The 25,725-nt window shown below is 37.2% G+C and overlaps 1 protein-coding gene across 1 annotated transcript in view; it reads right to left on the reverse strand.

The window, feature by feature from the left end:
* LOC129360305 (peroxisome proliferator-activated receptor gamma coactivator 1-beta-like) overlaps positions 1 to 25,725 on the reverse strand; it is an 88,902-nt gene that overhangs the window by 18,778 nt on the left and 44,399 nt on the right. Inside the window, exons 2-3 of the mRNA XM_055030437.1 lie at positions 11,701 to 11,886; positions 7,507 to 7,707 (exon numbers count right to left, since the gene is read on the reverse strand). Coding sequence (XP_054886412.1) covers positions 7,507 to 7,707; positions 11,701 to 11,886 — 387 coding nt within the window. The remainder of the gene's footprint in view (positions 1 to 7,506; positions 7,708 to 11,700; positions 11,887 to 25,725) is intronic.

Raw genomic sequence — 25,725 nt, forward strand, 5'->3', positions numbered from 1 at the left:
GACCAGTGCCCCTCTTTCTCCCTCAGTTCTCAGTTTCTCCTGTTTTTCCATCATCTCTCCATCATTCTCTACCTATTCAACATTTTCTTGTTTGATTCATACATAATCCTGATTTGTATCTGATTTCTTTGTGACTCCTTTCTAAATCAACCTGTGTGACCCTTACATATTTTATCTTAACTTCTAAACTGTCACATCAACTCTGCCCTCTTTTCTAACATCCCATCCTCTTGGTCCCATCTTTTTGTTGTTCCAGATCAAACACAAAGCCAAAGTTAAGGCATAAAACATAGGAAACCTCTCCTTAGACCTTCCCTGGGTATTACCTTTGAAATGGATATTACCACAACCACTTCTCTTTCTCCAACTATCCTTTCATTACGTTTTTTCCATCTGTGTACTCATCCGTTCAATCCTGAGCGTGGCTTCATGGCAGCCCTATCAGCTGATATAAATCAGCTTAGAAAGAAAATCCCCCTCTAAGCTTTGCAGCCTTTGCTCCAAAAGATGATGCAGAAAATACAGAAATGATAGGAACGAGGATTTAAAGGGACCCATTATAAAGACGGTCGACCTAAAGTGGGGGGCAATTCAGCAATATCTGGGGTCTGAATCACTTGGGAAATGGTTAGGGCAATTTATATAGATGTATCAAAGCAGTCAAGCATCACGTTTTGATGCAGTAGTTCTCACAGGAACAGTGTTACTTGTATGCCTTCCTTAAAGCTAATAATGTTATGAAGGAGGATCCTTTACTTTTTTTGTTGCAATTTAAGGAATTTGAAAAAACAGGTGAGCTGGCTTTGTTAGAAAGGACAGTAGAAAAATGTCCTTTATAACATACCCATCTCTGGAAAGACAGTAAAGAAAAAAAAAAAATAGAAAACACCTGGAAATATAGCCAGAGTACTGCATCAGGAGGCAATACATACTACTGCAGTTTCAGAATTGTATTTGTTAGAAAATATGAAGACCTTGGATTTTGTTTTTTTGAACTTCACAATAAAAGCTGCTTTTCACACAAAGCCATTGCAAATACAGCAATTTTGTCATGGCTGAAATGTGACAAAATGACTACAAGGGATATTAAAATGACACTGAATTATTGTTAGTACTCTAGAATTAAATCATGGCATTGCATTTTGTTTATTTAATAAAACGTTTTTATGATTGAACACTTTAGATTGATGTGAAATGTTGATATATTGGGCTCTTCCCTATTATTATAATGTTCTTTAAATGTTTTTTTAAAGGTTTCTGCATTGTCAGAGACCACAGAAAATGTTCTTAAGTAGGAAAGAAGCATGACTAAAACACAGCTTCATATGTTTTATACTTAATAATTAACAATTAATTTGTGAAAAAAAAAATAAACACAAAAGTACTAATAATAGTATAACATTTGTTTTGGGGGGTTCTTAATTTACTTATTAAACATTTTTGAATAATCAGCTGCTGTAATTTAGACGTCAGCACTATGTCACAGATTAGCTAGCTATATTTAATAAAATGAGATAGATGGAAATGAGAAGAGTTGGTAGTGACGATTTATACTGAGTAAATAGTACATAAATTTAATTTATCTAGCACCTTTCTTAGACAGCAGTCACTAAGTGCTTCACGGTAAAAAAAAATGTAATTATAGGCTTTTTATAGTAACATCTTTATGAGAAAGTAATTTGAAACATTACTGGTAGAACTGCTTTTAAAGGGATTGGGTTTAAAAGTGCACCAAAATTTGACATATTTATATTATCGGTTTATGCTGTAAAACTGTTGAGCCCTGAGTCAAGTTATAAACAACTTTCATCACTGTTATAGTACTATAATGCTTTAATGAACACAACATCACCACCCAACAGCGCTGGCTGCCACCAAAGAATACTATCTGGGTCAATTGACTGAAATGGGACGATTGCCTGCGCTGGTAATGGGGCCACTGCGGCCCTTTGTCTGAGAGCCAACTTGGCTTAGAGTATGTGATGATGCTCCTCTGAGAGTGCCATTGAGGAAACTGAAGAGTAGACTGAAGGTTTGAGTCTGTGTGAAACGTTGCAAACTCTTTGACGGCATGGGGGCCTCCCTAACAGTATAGCCCACTCTTGTACTCCACTCCGCTTTGGATGCTTTCCAGAACTGCGCTGGCATCATCAATAGAGGCCTTGTTCTACGGTGGAACACACACATACAGGAAAAGTGGAAGTGGAATTGCAAACCCAGGTGATGAAAGAAAAATGCAAAGGGAATCACAGACACACATGAACAAATTTTATGAAATGCAATCTGGCAGAAAACCAACACCAAAGAAAAAAGATAATGTGCATCGACAGAACAATGTTTTTTTAATCAAAATAATCTTTTTGATAGCATACAACTTTTTAATCACTTACTCAAACAAGATGGATAGGAATACATACATTTGATAAATAAATGTGTTTGTCCAAACACAATCCCTGATTAGTAGTCATGCAATTTATTATTATTATTATTATTATTATTATTATTATTATTATTATTATTATTATTATTATTATATTATTATTATTATTATTATATGTTTTTTCATTTATTTTGTTGCTAGTCCCTGAAGAATTTCAATAATGAATAATTCTGGCTTGAAATTCATTCATTCAACCCATTCAGTTTAGTCTATTCCAAAGTAAATTCTTAAAATAAACAAAGTTTTGCATTTTAGATACATGTCATTGAATATACAATTTAAAAAAAAAACATTCTGTTTATCTTGATAATCAAGACTTATGGCTGACTGTTCTGAATTTGGACTATAGCTAAAAGACCATAACACTGAGTTCCTTAGAAAACTTAAATAACACATTATAAACAAAATGTTTATGACAGAAGAAATATTTAAAAATTATCCAAGTACTTCACAGTGTCTTGTGCACTAAATACTTGGTTGGGGCTCTTTTCAATTTAATCACTGCATCTGTGCAGTGCAGGTGGAGGTGACCAGCCTCTGGCTCTGCTGAGATGTTACAGAAGCATTGTTGGTGCAGGTTAATGTCATCCCATTCCTAAATGGGTTTTACAGAGGTTGCATGTGCACAATTTTCAACTTTTCCATTCCACTCAACTTCACATTAAAACGTTGAATACAGTGGACAGTCAGCTTCTTTATTTTTCGCCTTAATTCTATGTCGGGGCTGTTGATTGTCAATAATCTTCCCAATGTTTGTGTAGGCAAAAGTTTGTCCAGAACATTATATAAATCATGTATTTAATGATCTTTAAAATATTCAAACTTTCTAAGAGATGCTTTAGAAACACCACTCTGTGTACCACAATATAGCTGTATTACTTTTTAAATTAAACTGCTTAAATAAATTAACTTTCTCACTGATGTTTTTTTTCTCATTGGAGATAAAAATAGTACAAAATGTTTACTATATTCTTCTTTATTATTTTTTAGTCCATAAAAACTTTGATGTGCAATTATAAATAAAATGTGTGCAGTTATTCCAGATTAATTACACATAGAGCAGTGCTTCTCAATTCCAGTCCTCAGGCCCCCCTCCTCTGCATGTTTTAGATGTGTCTCTAATCCAGAACAGCCGATTCAAATGACTGCATAAACATCAAGTACTGCAGAAGGATGGATTGAACCCGCATATTCAATCCAGGTGTTTAGCAGAAGGGAAACACCTAAAACATGCAGGGCAGGGGGTGTGAGAACCAGAATTGAGAAGCGCTGACCGAGAGCATTAAGAGCACAGACAGTGAGCAGACAGGCAAACAAGCACTAGAAGGTTCAGTGAGGACATCTGCTGAACCAGCACGTAACAGTAGAGGGCAGCGTCACATTCGGACCTGAGCACATGAGTGACAGTAAACACGTGACAGTAAACCACTCAACTGATGGAAGGAAGGGATGAATTACACACACACACACACACACACACACACACACACACACACACACACACACACACACACACACACGGCCACACACATCTGGCACATAGTTGAGTAAAGTCCTAATGTTATTACAGCAGGCTTTTCTGTGTGAGAGGATGTGAATGTCAGGTTGCTATATTTGCCACTGATAGTGTACTTAGTGGAAACAGAGTCAGGATTCAGGATGATATGATTTATATTTAGTACAGCGAAATATCCTGCTTTTTTTCCAGGGGTGCTAAACATCACAGCTGGATTTGCATCAGGGATTTTTGAGACACTGCAATCTGAACAGCCGCACCAAAAACCTCTTTGGAGGGTTGAGGAATGATAGGAAAACTTGCTGTAGCATCTCAAACTAAGCTATGAAAAGTGTGCAGTTTACCAGTCTTTCTGCATTCAAATGATATGATTTCAGGCAATGAAATTCCTAGAAGCGATGGGTCTTAACTGACTCGTCACAAACTGCCTGCCTGCAGGTAGAAGAAAAAGTTACGCCTGTGACAAACGGATTCAGAGTCAGGTTAGGAGCAGAAACTGCAGAAGAGTTTGTGGAGAGGAGAGAAGTGTGTATGAGAGTTGTCGGTTACCATGAAAAAGAAACAGAGCCAAGTTGTCAGAGTTGAATCCATAGGGAGAGAATAGGTTTTTACAGCTCTGTGTTTTGAGTGCATAAGTAAGTTGAGGTTTTGGTGCTGGATAAGTTATGGTAAATGAACTTTTAAAAAGGGGATTTGAGGAAAGTGCAAAATTTGTACAAAATTATGCAGTTCACATCAACATTTAAGGTACACACGGAGAAAATGTGTATCTTTGAACCCGAATGAGCATCTGTTTCTGGTTTGACCCTTGTTATCTTTCTGTTGCTCCATAAGTCTGGAAACAGAGACATGGGTAACTCAGTAACCCGCCTGCTTTGACACACATCAACTGATAATTGATTTCAAAGATAAACGAGGACATTTGTGTTTTTTTTCCCTACACAACAGCAAATAAAATAAAAGAAAATGCCATCTGGAAGTGTGAACTCTCTGTACTGCTGACATTTTATTTAGACCAAAACAATACCTTCATGCCATTTATCAGACTGTTGCAGGACAGTCCCCTCTGTGTCCTGATGTTTTGCTGGATGCCGTTGCTTTACAAGCTTAGAAAGTCCACACAGTAATTGTTATTGCTGCCAGGTTTGACTTTTTGGAAATGTTTTTCACTGACACTATAATGACAGGCAGTTCATTTCAGAAGTTCACAAACATACATATTTTTAATGGGCATGAATGTCATATTAGGCCTCAATAAAAAAAAATAATAATAATAAAATAAAATAACCAAAACTTTTTTAAAAAAACCTACTAATCTTAAATTTAAATTTAACATGGTAGACATGCATCAAAACATTTTTAAATGGTTCTGCACAAAACGTTTGTGAACAAGTTTGGAGGTAGTGCACTGTGTGAGATTATTATTCCATTCACTCCTTTATTATGTATGTATGCTTAAGGAGCCTTTCTGTTTTGACAGCTTATTAATTATTAGCATTAAGAGTGGAGATGTCACAATGGAAGAGAGAAATGCCTTTAGAGAAAATAGCAGAATTTTGCCTACTTTTAAATCAGTGATTTATATTAGACTGTGTTGGAAATGTGGGATACACTATTTATACAGACAGCAAAACAGTGCTACAGCATAAAGCTGCCACTACCATGCATTGTAATTGAATACCCTCAAATAAACTGAACACCTTCAAATAAAAGTCACATAAACTGCAGTTAAGTTTAATTGTTTCAGTTTTAGCGCAGGAGCTTCTCTTTTAGTTTTAGACTTACAGTCCACCGAGTAAAACTTCACTTTCTGCTTTTCTCTTTTCAGATTGTCTAACAATGTGGCAGCCAATCACAAATTTGTTTGAATATAATATCCTTTAGCCCTGTTTAACTTTCACCTACTGTTCCCTATGGTGCTAGAGATTATTTGTAATTATTGGTTCACCATCTTTTAAGAGCACTTTAAAATGGACGGAGGCTAATTAACAAAAATAAGAGGTGCACAGGCCTTTTTTCTACAACAACAACAAAAAACACAACACTGGCACAGAAATGGGAAGAATCTAAGATCCAAACCAACAAACATTTCTTGCTTTGCTCTTTTGGACTGGATTATAAATGAACCCATTCAATATAAAAGAGGTTAGCAAATCTTTCCTGCAGAGCGGCTTGGTGAATATTGACGCTGCAGGTATTCAGCCATCCCCAACTTGACTCGTGACTGCCAGACAAAGTCCTCTTTGTTGACTGGCACTTACTCAGAGGACCTTAAACACAGACCCTTATGCTGTAAAATTTAAGTCAAATTAAGGACGCAGGGTGGAATCAACTCGACAAGTGCAATAAGGCCACATTACAGCGCTAATCATAAGTAGTTTGTGGCAGTGAAATAGCTTCCTTCTTTAATTAGGCTTCAGAGCCGAGTACAAAGCTGCATTCTTCTGACAGCTGAGTCAACACAAAATAAAATGGACGACAATATTCCCTGCAAAGGGATACAACAATTTGTTGCTCCTGTATGACAGGATGGGGGTGTGCTCAGGTGCAGGCTGGGAGAAGCCAGGGTGAAAAGAGGAAAACACGGTTTGTTCCCAGAAATGTGGGTCAGGGAACGATGAAAGGAGGCATGCAGCAACACAGTGTGAAAAGAGAAAAGAGGGCTTGAAAACAGGCAATCACATGAGCAACACAATCACAAGAATTTATATTACTGTGCTAACAAGCAGGTGTGATTGTTACCCAATCCAAACATGTTCTGATTGTCAATGGCAATCCTTAATTCTTCAAAAGGGATATTTTATCACTTTTGCTTTGTCTTTTAACATTTATTATGCTTCTACAGTCTTTACTCAGTAACATACAGCTGAATCCTAACTTAGAATCAACATAGAATATCGTTGAAAAAGTTAGTTTATTTCAGTTATTAAATCCAAACAGTTAAACTGACATGCAAATTCAGCGCATGTCACCCTGCTGTATTGCAATATATTTTTCTGTTTATTTTGATGATTAATTAACAGGTTGAAGCATGTACCCTCCTTCTCTGAAAACTTTCTTCCTTTTCCTTGAAGAGATACTTGAGTATTGAAACTACAGCAGCCCAGGCTCTCTGAAAGGTTACTTTGTGCCTTGGCACTGCTCTGTTTTTTGGGGAGTTAAAGGCAGACTTTGAACCTCGCAGGCCAACTTGAGGGGAACATCAAGGTGCGACGCGCCATGAAGATTAGGATGCCGGTGAGAAAGAAAGTGGGGGAGCATGGGAAAGGAGAGGCACGTCACAGAAAGGGTGAGGAGGGGATAGACGGCGTTTGAAGCCCGAATTAAAGGACCCACTCTGACAGAAGTCGCTTTCTGAGCTGCAGGGGACTTTTGATTTTCAGATCTTTGTAAACAGAACTAGGAGGGTAGCATTAATGTTCTCAAACAGGCACTCAAAGGTGTGCTGTAAACTAAATGGCAGGAAGATGAAAGTGATGCTTTTGTTCATAATATTGTTATCAAAATGTATCCAAAATGAATATAACTTTAATTTAACAGGTGTTCTTACAAGAGATAGGTCCTCTGTCTCGGCCCCCAGTGACTGACTGAAGTCCTCGGCACTCAGAGGAAGACTTCTCTCCTCCTCTTCCTCTTGACTGGGCTCTTCTTCCAGAGTTGGAAAAACAGAGAGCCCACCGACCTCAGCATCCACCATGCCATCCAAACTGTCTGTCAAAGCGGCCAGTAGAGCCGCATTCTCCTCTTCTATCTGCGGACACAGAGAAAAAAAAGGTGAGAAAAGAAAATGCAACAAAGCAACACAGAAAAAGACTGAAATGGATTCTTGGAAATGTTTCTTAAATATCTGTCAACCAGTCAGTCAGTCAGTCAAAAAACTGGCAAATAGTCCCTTATTTGGTCCTAACAGTAAATTTTATTCCCTCTCCTTTCAATACTCATTCTGCTCACAATTGCAATGTTCGGCCTTAGTTTTTCTCTATATATGTTGGTGAACCAGATATCTGACTTATTCTAATAAACTCAAAATGGGTATTTTACTCTCAAGTGCAAAAGGGTAGAAAAGGTTTAAAGTTTAGTCTCTAAGCAGAACAGAATCAGGTTCCAGCAAGGATTTTCAGCATTTGGATCAAAACTGCTTTCACATCTCACCCCACCCTGTAATCATCACCGATGAAGCATCCACAACATAGCAAACATTTTCATCATGAAGTCATAAAGAGGGACAGAAAATAGAACGTCTTTGAAGGATTTATACCCATTATCCACATTTTGAGACTGAAAATGAACTTTTGTTCTTTACGTGCAGACATTTGTTGATCAGCCTTCTCTACGCACTAATCAGTTTGGGTTAACAGTTTCTCTGATTTCTGACATTTATCCAGAAGAACATCAGTCTGGTCATCTTGAGAAAAACAAAGTTCTGCTAAAACAGGATTTTTATTCCTTTGAATTCATCATGACTGGTGTGGCTCAGTTTGAACTCTTGCTCATCTGTTTTACGTTTCCTATAGTTTTCAAACATGAAGACAATAGTGAAAGTAGCAGAAAAGACTTCAGTTTGAACATTTGTTTGTTTTTTGAATCCCAGTACACCAGCACAAAGAGGAGTTCACAGATGAGGCGTTGCCATCTTGCTGAGAGCTGCGTCTGGAGGAGAGGCGATAGCACGGCTGGCCTGCAGGAAGCCACTAACTTTTATCATCCAGCTTAATATGTCCCTCACTGCCAAAGTATTTATCATAAAATGTATTCATTGTCTCAAGCCGCTCTACCTCTGTGCCAGAAGCTACTTTTCAGAATTTGGAAAATAAAATAAATACTTTAAAATGTCGTAATAAATCAAAAAATCAAATAATAATTGTCTTGGGAGTTACTATAGTGTAAATTACAATTATTTATTTGGTTATTTTTTATGGTTAGTAAATTTAATTATGCAATGACATTCTTTTGACTTCAATGTGACTAAGAGCTCTCCAGACTTATATACACTTACTGCAGCCCCAAACAGTCCCTATTACTATAAAACTATGCAATTTATACATTAAGTTGATTGAAAACTTCCAATTGTTCAGATATAACTGGGGATATGAAAATGCTGTAACACATGGCCAACTCTTCAAAAAACAAAAAGACATGTCAGATGTTTGAGGATCTCTGTAAGTCATAAACAACGAATTATTTCTACAATCAGAGCAATAATTTAGAAGTTGAAATAACAGGAACAAGTTTAACGTTCCATCAAACAGTGAGAAAGACATTAAAGGAGGTGAAAAAAAATCTGGGACTTTGCATTTGGCCAGATGAGGATAAATCATAGAAAATCATCTCATTCCGCTAATCAGTACAGTGGAGGATATGTGATGCTGTGGGTCTGCTTTTCTTCAAAAGGCCCAGAGAACTTTGGTATGACACAAAAATAGCAAAAATGGTTTTTGCACTGGTGAGATTTCTTTATTAATATATTTTATCCGAAGAAAGGTTGATACAAAAAAAATATAGAAAACATCTCAATTATGTATTATGTAGGCATCTATATTGCTTCAGTTTAAAACAAATGATGAGTTTTAATTGCCCTAACCTTTAGAAACAATCTCTTTGATTTAGTCTGCAAGGTTATATTGAGTCTTCCCACAGAAATGTGATCAATAACTTTCAACATGGGATTAAATTCCAATATGCTGCTATAAAGAAATCAACTGACAAGAAGCAGAGGCATAAATGATACACTGACAATAGCTTCATTTGTGTTCTTATCACTGTATTCAGAGATAATGAAATGATGCCTGACTGTCTGCAACGTTGATATACTATACTGCCAAATTGTGATAGGGAAAGGCGCCGAATAAGCACAGAGGTACAAAATACTGGGCTTGAACGGTGCAAATTTAAAGTGTAAAAAGACAAAATTAGAGGAATGAACAAATGAGATATGAAATGTAAAAACAAAAGTTTAATTGATAAAAGTAAAGCAATGGCAGATACATAAATAAATAGAAATGCAGCATTTTCATACTAGATTAGACAAAGTGAAACCAGGACCCTGCATATTAAAGTTATACTTTAAATGAATCTATACTAAGTTAAAAGTCAAATGAAAGGTTATTGAAGATGATTAAGGAGATGAGGACAATACAAAATGTATGCAAAATGTGGACTTTTGTTTTTAAGTCCGTTGAAGATCTGTTTTGTGTCTGCAATGAATAGGCACTCACATGGTGCCAGCTAGAATGAATCAAAGTGCTGATAAAGACTGAGACACTCAGATACAAACAGTAAAGACAGACATAGTAGCTGTTTACTTCACCTGCATTCCCATCATGCCTTGGCCTGCCTTCATTTAGGCAACACTCCGCGGTGCATCGCAGGATCAGAGCAATTTCTACTGCAGGGCTGGATTACATGACCCAATGCACCAAAAGGCTATGTTCTCAGTTGTGTCTTTGTATTCGCAGAGAGCACTCAATTTATCCTTTGTAATGAGACCACAACACCTCACCTGGTAATTATGAAGAATTGGCTTTTAGATTTGGAAAAATCAAGATGGGGATTCTTCGAATTCCTGGAGGAAGGGCCCCTTGGAAACTGAAGTCTGAAAGTTGTCGCCGGCCCCTTGCAGAAGCACTTGGCCAGTCCAAACTGGTGGACTGCCTCCATTATCAGGTTACACAGTGTAAATGGGAATCAGTTTTGTTGGCAGTGCCCTCTGAGGCCTGCGGCATGTCTGAGTCTCAGAATGAGGATCAAGTGAAAGGCTGGGATATTGCACGTGTCAACAAACAGAATGCTCTGGCGACTGCGTAAGTTGTACTGGAGGTCAAGAACACAGTACACAATGTTTAAGTGAAGTAACATAATAAAGTCTGCAATTTAGTTCATTAAAGTACAGGGCTAGCAAGGAATAAAAAGCATAAACACACCAATTTTCTCAAAAATTCAATTTCTTATAAAGCTATTAACCTAAAATTCACAAGACTTGATGGAATTACTGAGGTAATAAGCAATGGACACATGAAGAAAAGAAGATGCAAAAAGGCAGAGAAAGCCATAAAACTCACTAAAATCTATTAGAAAGAAATCCCAACCGCTTCAATGCAAATTAATAGTAACTGATTTGATACTAATTTGTGGCCTATGAAAAGCTTTCCTATTCCCAGAGTATTGCACAAGAGTCATCTCATAATGGGTAAAAAGAAAGGAAGAGCTCTCTTCACCTTATTGCTGCAAAACACAGCAATGGCTTAGGTTGTACACCTTTTTCTAAACTCCTCAATGTTCCTGTCAGACCCTCCCAGGTCATAATGAAGAAAGATATTTCAAAAGAATAATAATAAGAGTAAAATAAAATGTACGACAGTAGTTTGGATGCAGAATATAAAAGTGTTTAACCTGAACATCGGGTGGAAAGATGCAGGACTGTTGTGATTTCAACATGTTCTCATTTAACAAAAGGAACTTAATTGGACAATGACTATTGAAGAAATGATCTGCAGATCATCTGGTAAACAGAAACATAATGGGAAATTTGACCTCATTGTTGTTTCATACAGAAACAGTCTGTCTTTGTGACAGAAAAAATATGCACTATTGTACAACTGATATTTACTGACTGACACTGCAACAGCACACATTAGGTCATATAATAAAATGAAATTATGCCATTATAAAAGCATTCTACGCTGATGTCCCAGTCCATGACTCAACTGGAGATTACATGAACTTCCCTTTGGTGGTGAAAGCTCACCTCAAAGAGCTCATCTGCCGTACTGTAGTGGATGGAGGCTGGTGACACATCCGCTGGCTGATCAGTGCACCACTGCAGCTCACTGAGGCAGTTGACGCTGTCGAAGTCACTGGTGTCCAGCTGGGAGAGGTCGATGTCAGGGAAGTCTGTATCCAAGCGGTCCGAACACACCTCCTCCTCCCCATACTGAAGATGGGAAAAAAAGAGAATGTTCACATCAGTACTGAAATTCACACACAATTCCCAGGCATTTGGGTTTTCTGAGACACAACAGAGTTCACGCACACACACGCATGCATACACGCAAAAAAAGCCAGTCATTCTCTGAAACATGAACCCAGAATAAATCTGGAGCTGCTGATCACAGTTGGATAGATCTCCTGTGAGATATGAACAAATATGCACCTTTGCAGTTTTGTATCAAAACAAAGAAATTTATATCCCCCCTGTAACTCTTTGAAACATGCTCCCAAGTATAAAAAGTAACCCTGCTCCACCTTTGATACATGCTGCTGTAGTTTGTGTTTTTTTGTGAAGAGTCACATTGTTAGAACTCGAGGTTTAGCTAGTTCCCCTTGGGCTACCCTTTCTAAAATATGCATGCAGGCGAAGCACAGCAAGGCACTTTGGATAAAAGCCTCCATCATGTGGCCAATACTGTATATCATTACCCTGTTCACTGTCTGAGTCAGAAGGAGCTCTCATCAACAGCTCTTCATCTTTCAACAGCCACTCATTAGAGATAATGAGACTTCCACATTTAGAGGTTCAACACTGAAACCAACAGATGCAGTCAGAAAATGTGTCACAGGAACCAACAGTTACTGCAGAGGTTGCATTATGCATTTATTCTGCAACATCCCCCTGTGTCTCCGAGCAAAGTTACCCAAGAGGTCCTAAGGTGATTAGTTTTCTTTTGTCGGCTGAGGAAATGTTTATCTGTGGAGCAGACTGCATTGTTGTCTGTATTTGTTCTTCAAATTGTGAATCTTCCTCTTGTTCTTGTGTTTGATTTATTCTGTAAAATCTGACCAAGTATTGTAAACTTTGTACAGAGATTTGCTTTATGTTCTGAAAGGCATTATGAACCATAAACTTCTGAAATGAATGAGTCAGCAGAGATAAGAACGAAAGAGTAAGAAGGCAAGAAAGGTCTTGATATAAAAGTGGAAAATTATACATTCGTGGCATTGCCACATTCATATTTTGTTTAGAGCCAATCTTTATCCCGAAGTTACAGATCAGTTAAAGAAGGATGAGAGAAAAAAAATAATGCATATATCGGAAATTTTAACACGATATGCCACAATGATACACTACACACAGTAAAGTACACTGGATTTGGAGTTTGGTCCTCAAAAAAAAAAAAAAAAAAAAAGATAGATAAGAAATACAAAATGTTTTGGAAGTTGCTTTTCCATCTTCCAAAGGTTCTGATTCTCAAATTACAGTTGCTTAAAAACTTGAGATTCTCCTAAAACCATATGCAAACTTGTGGCAAACCCAAACAAACTATTTCATTTATAAAACTATGTTAAATGAGGCTAAAACAGCCACATGTTCTGCAGTGAACAGATGTTGGCCTCAGACAGAAACGTGTTGCCACCTCACCAAGAGAACAGCCTAAAAGACAAGCAGGAAGTGTGTGCGTGACTTGCTGTGACGGAAACCAACTGCAGGCTCCTGAGAAAGGAGAATGCAGGAGGAGATTTTAGGCAAAGTACTGGAGAAGAGGAGAGAGAACGTTAAAGGTGGGAACACTGACGTCAACGACGTAGTTCAACCAGTTTTTCACGATCACAATGACTCAGCTGAATTTATTTACATCCTGAACATGTAACTGCACATCTGAGAGCAACTAGAGCTCAATGATCTATTGTAAGTTTCAAGAGGAAGTATGCTTTGTTTCCGGTATTTAAACGCCCAAAGAAAAAAAATTGTTTGTCTGCTCTCTGCAGTGAACAAACAGGGCTGATGAGTTAATCTGCTGCTTAAATAAAACTTTTACCTAAAGTACAAATAAGCTTTATTTTTTTATATTACCAGTATTTCTGTAGACTATCCAATAAAATTTAAGCAAAGAGTTGTACTTTACAGCTTGAAATAAACGCATACGGTGCAAGTTTTTGTTTGTTTTGAAAATATTAATTTTACAAACAAAACAAACCTGAGCATTCAAAGTGCGAAATAAGAGATTAAAGCAAAAATAACCAAAAGTTCTGTCATGAACGTAAAAGAAAAAAATGAATCAGATTTCATTTAAACTTAACACAGAACTTAGAAATCACTTGAATCTATTGAGCGTAACTTTGTGAGACTTAAACATAATTCATTTAGATACATCAACAGCTCAGTTTGATTAATAAAAAAGCTGATAGTGGATTAAATTAAACACATCTATGCAAATTATGTTGATTGCTTGTCCTGGTTGAGCTTAAATGTGGTTGAAAATGTCATCAGAGAAGACAAAAACATTGATGCAACATTTTCATCCATTCAATCAACACAGATTTCATTAAAAAAGCCATTGTGGTTATCCATAATGGACAAACAGAGCACCGCCAAAAATCAACAACCAAAACAAATTTATAACAAATTACCATTAGGCCATCATAATTAATTGTCTTTTCTTCTGCAAAGCAGTGTCTGATTATCAGGTTTCCCTCACTCACTGCAGCATCATTACTTGTTTTTACCACCGTATTTAAAATTCCTTCATGCTTAGAGGTTTATGATTACTTTTACAAACCAATTTAAGGGGCACTTTAAATACCCTTGCTGTTTATAATTAACATAAATCATATTACCCCCATAATGGGTTATTTTCTCACTAATATATTTCACAATTTCAAGCTGTGTTTTTTTTTCCCCTTTTCTCTGCACACAGTAAAATGCACACATAGACAAAACAACCTTCCCAGTTTTTATGAACAAGAAAACCACATTTGGTCAGTTTCTGTTTTTTTTTTTCTCTATCTTAATTGTCACGCTGTAAAAATATTTGCTGTGCACAGTGCTTTAAAATCTGCCTTTGAGTTACTTATCGCGCTGCTTTGCAGGGTGGGTGAGTGCATTATGTGTTTATTTAGGTCAAGGAATGGATAATGCATCTGATATCATTTATGGTTTCATAAATTAGAGGGAGTAGAGTCACAGTAAACCACAGAAGACTTGATCAAAGCATGGACTGGATGAAAAAGAGATACAGAGGGAGGGAGAGAAAGGAAAAGGGGGAAATAAAGCTAGAAAAAATGATACCGGACACTTGAAAGGTAAGAAAAAGGGAATCCAGGTGCAGGAATTAAGACAAAGAGAGAGAGAAAAAAAAAACATTTAGGTCAAACAAAAAAAAAAGATGGTCGCTGGGGATAAGGGAAGAATAAAAGCAAGGAGAAGGAAAGGATGTCCTCTATCAGACCCTCCTGCTGCTTCCTTTCTTTCTAGTTGCTGATGCAGGTGTGTTTTCACCTTGCTGTATTAGTATGTTAGTTAGCATGCAGCTCACACACAAATGTCACATGGTTTCCACTCTTCCCCACAACCACTTGTTTGCTGCTCGGCTCATATTTCGTATTGTTTGTTATTTTGCTTTCGCCTGCATATCTCCCATTTTTTATTTGCCCTAAAGTGTCTTTTTTATTCCTCCTTTTTTGTCTTGTGACCCTGTACTCATCAATCCCACACCATGTTCAACTTTCTTTCCTATTTATACAAGCCCTCTCCTTTGACCTTCCTCTCTGTTCTCCATCTTTCCCTCATCCCTCCATCTCAGTCTTTTCTCCTTATAAACTCAAAGGACTGGCTGATTGATTCCTTTGTTTCCACTCAGCTGCTGGACCTCTTTCATCATCCCTTTATATCTCCCCTTTTCTGTCCATTACAACTAGTCAATCAATAAAAACATCCTTGGGCATGCCACACACATCCACAAGTGCACACATGCATAGAGTGAACGTTTAAACTGAAAACAGGAATAAATGTCACGTTTTGTTTTAGGAGACCAATTCACAAACCAAAGCAGAGGTTCTCTGCCTTATATTGCTAATACTCTGCTCTCCTGTATCCTCTTCTCTATCACACACACTCACAGATAGAAGTACTGAAAACTTACTGCTTAATATGATACTGTATGTTAACAGGTACACATTATAGGCCAGAAACACTAAAACCTCCTGAACTTTTTTTTTGCAACATGCAAGATTGCAAAAATAAAATGCTATATATTTTAAGGTGACTTAATGTGATAAAAAAAACACATAATTTTGTCTTTCTGTGAAGTATTAAGATTTTTTATTATTTTTACAAACAAAACTCTCACGAAGTTGCTTGATGCATTTCTGCCCCTTTCTTTGATGATAGGAACCATAAGGTTTCCATACGTTGTTTTTTGTTTGTTTTTAGATATGCCTGGGTCAACACTCACCTGAATCAAAACTTTATAGAACCACCGTCCACTGCAATTGCAGCTATATTGTGAAGTTTTATAGCAGGGTATCTGAATAAAGGAGAATGAAAATGCACAACAGATTACTCAGGTCTTTGCTGTGTCCTTTTTCACCATGAAATCAGTAAATAAAATATGCTTATGATATGAAAAAAAGAAAAGAAAGACAGCAGACCTACTTGAATAATAATGTCTAGAACACGTGATGCTTCTTCTTATGTTTACTGCTGCAGAAGTGGCTAAATGTGGCCGACAGTTGTGGCTGCAGCATGTTTGCTATGCTGTGTGCTGTAGAGGTCTGATGAAGCCGCTAACAGCTTCACATCATGACTCACAAGCACCAGGAGGAAGAATCAGAGGACTGAGCAGTTATTCCTCTGCATGCAGCTCTTGTTTCATTTTTCCATCAGGGTTGATTGTGGGAGATCTTTAAAGTTCACAAAGGCTTTTAAGGAGATGGAAACTCCTAAAGTGTCTTTTTAAATACTTATGTTACCTGCAGTAACATAAGTAAAAAACATAAAGCATACTTTCTATCTCAGCTGGGTGTTTGTTTTTTTTCAGTGCATTATCTTATCCCCTGTTGACATTTACAAAAAAATAAGAAAACTTTTTTCAGGGTGATTCTGTGCTGCCATTAGCATCTAAAATTGTGAAGTAAAATGCATGGAAACATTGTTACTGAAGCCCAAAAGCTTTGAACATTGGCAAGTGAAATTTTAAGTACTCAATTTCACTTTTTAAAAAGTACAACAAAAATATGGTTCCACAAAACATACTGGCTGTGAAGTCAAGCCCCTATTTGTGTTTTAATGTATTTCACAAATTGAACAAACTATCATGTAAATCAATAAAGACTCAATGCAGACAAGATAAATCTTTTTACTAAACAACATCATTGTTAAGTCAGCAGTTGAATTAGACAGTGGCATCTTCAGAAATGAAAACAAGTGTCTGTAAATCTATCAAGACTTAAATGAGGCAGTAGAACTGGTAGATTAGGCCAATTAGTATGAAATTGATATGCAATAAAGACTTCATATTAGTTACACAAAGGGCATATTTTATTGATAATCCCAGCAAATTTGGAGACAGCTTCAAGGACTTTAAAACATTTACATGCCTCGAATGCATGATTATTTCTTCTAGTAATGCTTGTCCGTGATTTGTGAACTCACTTTCCACTTTATGATACACTTGTAGATTGATGTTAATACAAACAGTGTATGAGTCAATCTGAAAGGAGCAACTCAATGCACTTAAGCGGTAAAGATGATTTGTTAACGTTCAAACCAAGCACAAAATGAGGAAGGAAAGGAGACGTATGTGACTTTGAATTTGGGATGGTTATTGGTACCAGGTGGGCTGGCTTGAATATTTAAAAAACTACTTATCTACTGGGATTTCACACACACCCATCTCTCCAAAACAGATGTCACTCATGTCAGCTATGAACAGAAAACTGAAGCCTTTACACAAGAGCTTATTGAACAGAAACATAGTGGAAAAACATGATCTGGCCATAATTTCAGCTGAAAAATTCAGTTGGTAGGATCATAATTTTGTGCAAACATCATGGAAGCAGATCCATCCATTCTAGTTGGTGGGAAATTATTTGGGGAATATGTTCTTTGTTCACTTTTGGACCTTTTAGGAGCCACTTTCAAAGAGCACATCCTACCTGACTCTTCTTACTGATCTTATCCAACCCCTTATGGCCACAAAGAACTCATCTTCTAGTGGTTACACCCAGCAGGAAGATGTTCCATTTTAAAAAGCTAAAACCATCTGAAAATGATTGGACTATAATTTAATGGCCATTCAGCAGAGCACTATAGCGATGTGGTGAAACGAGAGAGTCGGGTCCTGGATGTGCTGTGAAAAAATGCACATTAACAGCAATTCTATCATGTCAATATGCAATAACATCTCAGAGGCATGTTTTGAACATCTTATTGAAGATACAGTATGCCACAAAGAATTTAGGCAGTTTTCAAAAGAAAAAGTGGATCCAACCCCGGAACAGCAAGAGGTACTAAATAAAGTAACGATTGAGTGCTTGCTCCAACACAAGCGCTTTGAGCCAAAATTGACAACACAGTGTGTTAAAAAGCAATTGAACTCTGCTTGATTTGTGCATCATTTTGATGGCTCAATATTGCCAGAGGCAGAAAAATGAAACTAGGTGAAAACAATCAATGGCTGCTTGGCTCCCAATTAAACATTCAAACATTTCTATGTCTTAAAAAAAACCAAATATAAAATATCTTTAGAATATCATCTTTAGAGCCTTAATAATATCAGCTGTAAAACACAATAGCTATATTGGCAGAATTGAGTGTAAGGAGGAAAAAATCAAGTGCAGTGACTTCCTCTTGTGGTTAATCTCTGCCTTAGTAACAACGCAGAGAACCTACTGGCCCATTCAGTCGTAAAAAGCCTGCTGGGATGATCGCACATTAGACCCATCCTATTAATAGAAAGCTTGCACATGGGAAAGCTATATGGAGTGAAATGAACAAATGGATGTGGGAAAACCAGACAGAGTCTATGCCCTCACATGTGGATGTAAATAATTGAAAAATTATCTTCTATAAACATACATCAGTGCAGGGGTCATGCTTGAAGTTGCAGCTTCCTCTGTGAGTTTTGACCATGGTACGGGGCATAAAGTGGAAGTGTTTCCATGTTTGAATAAGCAATAGATTCAAGTGAAGCTCAAATGCTCTCATTAGGGGAGAACCTTTTCAGATAACCGACTTTTACACAGGTTTGGAAACCAAAAGTGAGTTTAGGTAACATAACCGTTTATTAAATTTTTCACATGAAAGTAACAGAATCAACCATTATTTCTGTAAGCACATTTTATTGTTTAATTTATGACAGTCACAGTCTGATGTATCCAGGTGTTCGACTGTTGAAAATAATTCATTGAGCTGCAACAGAGCTGCAATAATGATGTGACACTTTATTGATCCACAAAAAGAAATCAAAGCCCTGGCTGCTGCTTTCCTGGCAGCTAGACAGTGGGGGCTATTGTAATGTTACGTAAGGTCGGTCACAAGCCCAGTCATGTGACATTGGTCTGGACTGTCCAAACTTCCCTTTACGAACAAACTGAGGCACAGGCACGCTTGATCAGAAGCAACACCATACAAGGCCTCACTCTCTCAACTCTGTGGTGTAGCTCTAAGGATGGTGGAAGTAAAAAAAGATAGCTTTAAGTCTTAATTAGAGGCGCAAACCAGTTTCTCAGGCAATGTTATCACCTTGAAAACAGTAATGAACAATCCAGCAATCCAGAAAGTTTAGGATCGCAAAACATTTACTAAAATGAGTGTATTGATGAAAGAAATGCACTCAACAGTCCATTTAATTTGAGGGTTTCATGGTTCATTTTCCCAATTGAATTCAGAGATTATCTTAACTTCTGAATAACACATTTCATTGGATCAAAACAAAATTGGAGGAAAATGATGTAGATGTCCAAAGCAAAGAGGTTTCTTGTTGCTGTTTGCTTAAGTGGAAGAGTGACTTTATGTTTTCCATAAATATAAATATCCAAGAGGCAAAACAAACCAAAACGGTTTTCCAGGCAAATTAGGAAGTATAGTTTAGTTGTGCTTGTATGATTAGCTTTCAAACTTCATGTCACATCTACACCCAAGTCTCCGTTAGCCAAGTGGTGAGATGTCCCAACTGGTTTGGAGATATTTGAAACTTCAAGACAGCACAAAAGTGGAAAGGTCTACCTCTGTTCAATGCCAGTTGGGATAGACCAATCTCCAGCAGGACAATTTAACAACTCGAATATGTGAAAACCCAGATTTGACTGATCAAAGAATGAAGACTAAGGTCAGCTTAATTTGTCTCTGATAATTTAATTAGGAATTTTAAATAATCCAAACAGTTGCTATGCACTACCTCACAGAGATGCCATAATTTAGAAAATGTAGAGGGGAAGGAATATGTGAAGGTTAAGTGACAAGAGCACAGACCATATAGCTGAAGGATGGTTATGAGGGAAGCTGGAAGGAGAATCGTAATCACCTTCAAGCCTCAAACATTGAAGAGACATGGAAGATATAAGGCAGAGTGCCAAGCTGGGAACTCCACTAAGTGTGCCACTCCTTTAAGTCCCACTTTCTTGTAGGTCACTTTGACAGGGAGTGGATAATAAATGACAATTCAGAAAGTTACGGTCAAAGATCGAGGGTACTGAGCAACATAAAATCCTTTCGTTTTATTAAATTTGGAATATCTGGAGCCGTCAATATCCGTCATTTCTGCGGCATTTCCAAGCCACAATCCAAAGACATTCCCTTTTTAAGCATAAAGCTTGTAACTTTGGCAAATCAAGTTCTGACCCTAGCACATTTCTACTGTGACCTCCTGCATGGCTTTATTCTTTAACAAATGAAGCTTAAGTTTTACGAGGGGGACTATGGGATTGTGAATAAATTACTAACAGCTAATGGGGAGGGAATGCCAAACAATTTATACTTCAAAACTCAATTTCCCTTTACACAGCCAATACGAAGGAGATGTGCTTAATTAAAGTGAATAAAAAGGATGATGCCCCCGTCCATCCATCGCCCCCCTTGCTGTTTAATAAGGGCCAAGAAAAGCCAATTATGTGCCGTTTGATTATTCAGGCACAAAGTCCGACAATAAAATCTCACCAGGGATACAGAAAGAAGCTAAATCAGGGTACAGATCAATGCACATCATTATCTCATAGCTTTTAATCTCTTTTTCTCTTTGGAAAGCTTAGCATAGTATTTAAATGCTTCTTTAGCTTCAGCTTTTTACATTTACAGGTTTAACGTCAATTAATGGGAAATGCAGATGCCCAGAATGTTTAAATAGCTACTCTATTACTCATTTGCAATTTCCATCAGTTTAGGTATTACTGTTCCAATAATTGCACTTAAAATTAATGACACCTAATGGAGCTGCTATCTTTGTGTTCTCTTTATGTTATTATTTCCTTCTGTGAGTTTCTCTTTTCTCTGTCAACTCAGTCTTCTCAACACCCAGCTTGTGAAGGCAGATGGTTGCTACTACTGAGCGTGTTTCTGCTGTAGGTTACTTCCTGTTTACAGGGAATCTTCTCTACTGTAGCCTCACTTTCCTAATTAACATTACATTAGGTAATGAATTTAATTGTTAAGCTGATGACTGGATTGCATTTCAATTGATTAAAATGTATTTTATATAACTAAACAGAAATTAAGCTTGTTTATCTTGTACAGTGGTTTGAAATTGCATTTGTTGTGGAATATCAAATGAACATAATTTAATTTCTGAAGAAAACATGTAATATTCAGTCTGTAGTGTATTTTTTATCCAGTAAGATTTGGGAGATGAGTTGTAAAGAAAGATTGTAACATTGTGATTTACTGTTTTTCTCTGCCTGTTGATGGGGTTATGTAAAACTGTAATGACAGGAATGTTTGGCAGTTTAAAAATGTAACAGTGTCTCTCAATATGGATTGAAGAAACTTAATGGCATCTGCATGACTAAAGTCTAATGGGTAATTTCAGTATTTAAAGAGCGAGGAAGAGATTTTTTTATTTCCATCAAACATCACTTGTCAGGATTGTTGATGTCTGTTTTTTTTTCATAAAGAATAAATAACTAACTTGCAAATAGCTATGAGAAAAATGTATTTAGAAGAAAGCACCTAATGTCAGTTTTTTACAAATGCACAATTAGAAAAGTGCTGCACAATAAATCAGAAAATGTTCATTACTGCTTCATTAAAGAGGAACTGCTTGGACTGCAAAACATGTTTAGCTCATTATTTAGGAAGCATGCAGGCTCTCCACACCTGCAATATATTTGGTGACACTATTTGTTTAATGCAGCACAAATATTTTCTGGAGATAAAGAGGCCATATGGTGATAAGGTCAAAATATTAGACAGAAGCAACTTTTGCAACAAAACCTTGGTGAGGTGGATATATGTATTTACAGTTGAATAAACTACTCACAATCAATTAATACAGTTAATTGATTTATTAATTGCAAGTCATATTGTTATCGCAACAAGCTTTCTGCGGCTCTTAAGTTTTCAGTGAACGGTTTATAGTTGGTTGGTTTGAGATTGTTTGGCAACAATCACATTTAGGCAGGAACTGATAGAGGATTTTTCTGGATTGACTCAGAACTGTGGTCAGCAGGTCAAACATTACAAAAGCAGAATCACCCAGACTGATAAATTAAAACTGAAAATGTCTAGTTCATTCATGAACTGTGTATTGAGTTTAATAAAACTCTCATCCATCAAAACACAAAGGAAGAGCAGAAATTGATATCAAATGCTAAAAGTTTGACTGATGTCTTCTTGTAGAACTGAACCTTCTCAATCTATAACTAAACATCCAGTTCACATTGAAAGAATAATCAATGCAATGACAATGAAGCTAAAAAATATTAATTAACATGTGTTTCAGACAAAAAGGCCATCTCTCTGATTACTTCAGAAGATACTATTCAAGTTGAAATAAAAGAGGAACAGGACAGGAGAATTAAATGAAATAAAGGGAGACACTGACCAGAATGTTAATCTATCTTTGATAAGCTAATGGTTCACACAGACACTAACAAACAGACCGCGTCCACTGTGTCTGCTCCTCTATATTTAGCTGTTATCCTGGTCTCATGACCAGTTCTTCCACTGGCTGCCAGTGAGCAGAGGAGCAGTGCCAGACACCGATGACCCTCACACACATGCACACACACCTTAAAGCTTGATGATGCAAGTGAACAGGGATTATTGTGGAATCAATAAAGTCTAATCAGACAAGCTCTGGTGGCAACTGCCGGCGTGGCTGCGTGTGAGTGTGTGCGTGGCCTCGACCTCGCACAACGCTGCGACCACATTAAGTGATTTACTTGAATGAGAGCCTCTTTCTGTCACATGTGCACATAGAGCAGCTATAATGAATGGATGAAAGGCTAAATTAGCAGCTAGTGTTGCTGATTACATGCCTGAGCAGCGGTCAGAGCATGCGCTTGAAAGAGAGACAGCTTGAGGACAGCTACATTACAAGTTCGGTAGCTAGCAGGATGAAAACGTCTTTTTAATTTGATTTCCTTGTATTTAGAATACAGTGTGGAGGTGACCGGTTAGTGAATTACACCATTGTGGTTTGTTTTTGTGCGTTAAAACTGTAATAACTGGGGTGTGCTGTGGTGGCGCGGGGGGTTAGCATGCCCCACATTTGGAGGCCTCAATCCTCGACGTAAACGTCGCCGGTTCGACTCCCGGTCTTGGTGACCTTTGCCACATGTCTTCCCCCTTCTCCTCACCCTCTTTCCTGTCTGTCTACTGTAAAAATACAAGACACTAGTGCCACAAAAACTCTTCGGAGAAAAAAATGAAAGAAAAAAAAACTGTGCTAACTGCAAATTAAATGTAAATATGATGCTCCTGAAAACAGCATTTTAACTGCTGGCTGTTGTTTTACTGGGTGCATTTACGTGATAATGTTCTAGTGGTTTGATGCATCAGAGCATATCTCTGTGTGCAGTCATTCTCAAAGACTCCCAGTCCTTACCACCGAGAACAAGATCATAACATTTAAATTGTACTGCAACTATGATATGTTGCAGTACTGATCATAGTAGCTAAATTAAAGCTTTAAAGGTTTATTAAAGATTTTAATATTTCAGTTATGATCAGAAAGGATGAATGAAACATAATTATTCAGCCTTTTTGATCAGTAGACATATCAGATGTAAGTGATGTCAGATCATTTATCTGTGTTGATGTTGCTAATGAATAAAGTAGACTCAGTTAATATACTCAACATCTGTCAGGTGTTTACACTGAAAGTAGAAGAAGGGACATTTGTCACATTTCTGTAGTTTATCCAGGTTGCAAGAAAAAATGAGATTTTTCAGGAGATAACAGGAAGAGTCTAATGTATCAGTGACATGTTAACACTATTTAGATGGATGTGAAATACCTAAGACACATTTCCACTAAATTCTGCTTCATTTCAATCTAATGGCATCAATCTGCATTTAATTTCATTTAATAGCAAACCAAATTGTGTTTGATTAAATTATGGGTTCTTCTTTAGCTTTGTGTAGGTTTAAATGATTCAATCAAGGAAGTGGCAATAAAGAGCAAGACTCCACATTGCAAGTGGATCGATTCATAACATCCATCCGTCCGATTCCAGGGATTTTCAGGAGGTGCTGTGAGGCAGGTGTACCAGGGATAAAGCTATACACAAAGACAGACTAATAACCATGCTCATAAACTCACTGGAAGCAGCCATTTAGTGTAGCTAATGAACCTAAAAAACAAGCATGGGTTTTGGACTGTGGTAGGAAGTCTGAGTTCCCACAGAGAACCCGGGAATGAACACAGAAAGCATTCTTGTTCATATTTCAGATCCTCACTGAGTAATTACTCAGCTTCGTCCAGATGGTTTGATGTTAATCACATTTAGTATCATAAATCTGCTTGAACATAAACAAACATTCCTGCTATGATCACGGTGTGATTTCAAAGCGCTACAGTTCAGTTTAATAACCTGCTATTTGTAAATAACTTTGGAAACTTTGTTATGTTGTTTTTATTTTTCAAATCAAAGTTATTCAAGTTCAAACTCCACTGGGTTCAATGCATACTATACTGATGAATGGCACCAACTTAAATAAAATGTTTGGTCCTACATTTTGGAGCTGATGGTACTACGACTGTGGACATTTTTTTCTTTCTCATTACTGGCAGATTTAAAAAATTGGGAACAAGCCAGCAGGAGAGCAGAAGTGAAAAAAAGTACCTTAATAGATGATGAGGGTTAAGATGTAGGGAAGTACTCAACCTCAGTCACTTGCATTTTGACTCAAAGTCAAAAACCCAAATTTCTCCATGTGGATTTACTTTCATCTCTGTTTCACAAAAACGCACATGATCAAACACTCCCTTCCTCTGTCAGCTTTTATCTCGGGAACAAATTTTCTTTCACTTCCTTGCTGTAGCTGTCTCAAACACGCACACACACACACACACACACACACACACACACACACACACACACACACACACACACACCACACACACACACACACACACACACACACACACACACACACACACACACAGTTTCTGAACTCAATGATCTGAGTCAATACCACAAATGATATTGAGTGCTGCTGATGCCACTTTCAGTCTCACCTGAAAGAAATGCTCAGAGTTCAATCTAATGCTCATTTTCTCACTCCTGAATTGATGGGCAATCCATCTCTTCCCATAAAGGATAAAACCCTTAAAGGGACATACTAAAAAGGGGAAGTGTGATAAAAACCTTTTGGAGCAAGAGAAGTACTTTGGCATCCACAGAGAAGCCCTGCTTTTTAACACTTCTCACGTCAGTCCATTTTGTGAAAAAGTTCAAATTTGCAAAAAAATTATGGCTTTTTTTACATGTTCAAACATAAGGTTTCCCAGAAGAGAAAAGGATCCTGTTAAAATGTCCTCACAGCATCGTCAATTTACATTCATATATATAATTAATTATTGATTGTGATGTTTTAAATTGGAATAAAGGAAAAAATA

The sequence above is a fragment of the Poeciliopsis prolifica genome, unplaced genomic scaffold (genome assembly GCF_027474105.1).
Source record: "Poeciliopsis prolifica strain line A6 unplaced genomic scaffold, Auburn_PproV2 SCAFFOLD006, whole genome shotgun sequence".
In the NCBI taxonomy this organism is placed as follows: Eukaryota; Metazoa; Chordata; class Actinopteri; order Cyprinodontiformes; family Poeciliidae; genus Poeciliopsis; species Poeciliopsis prolifica.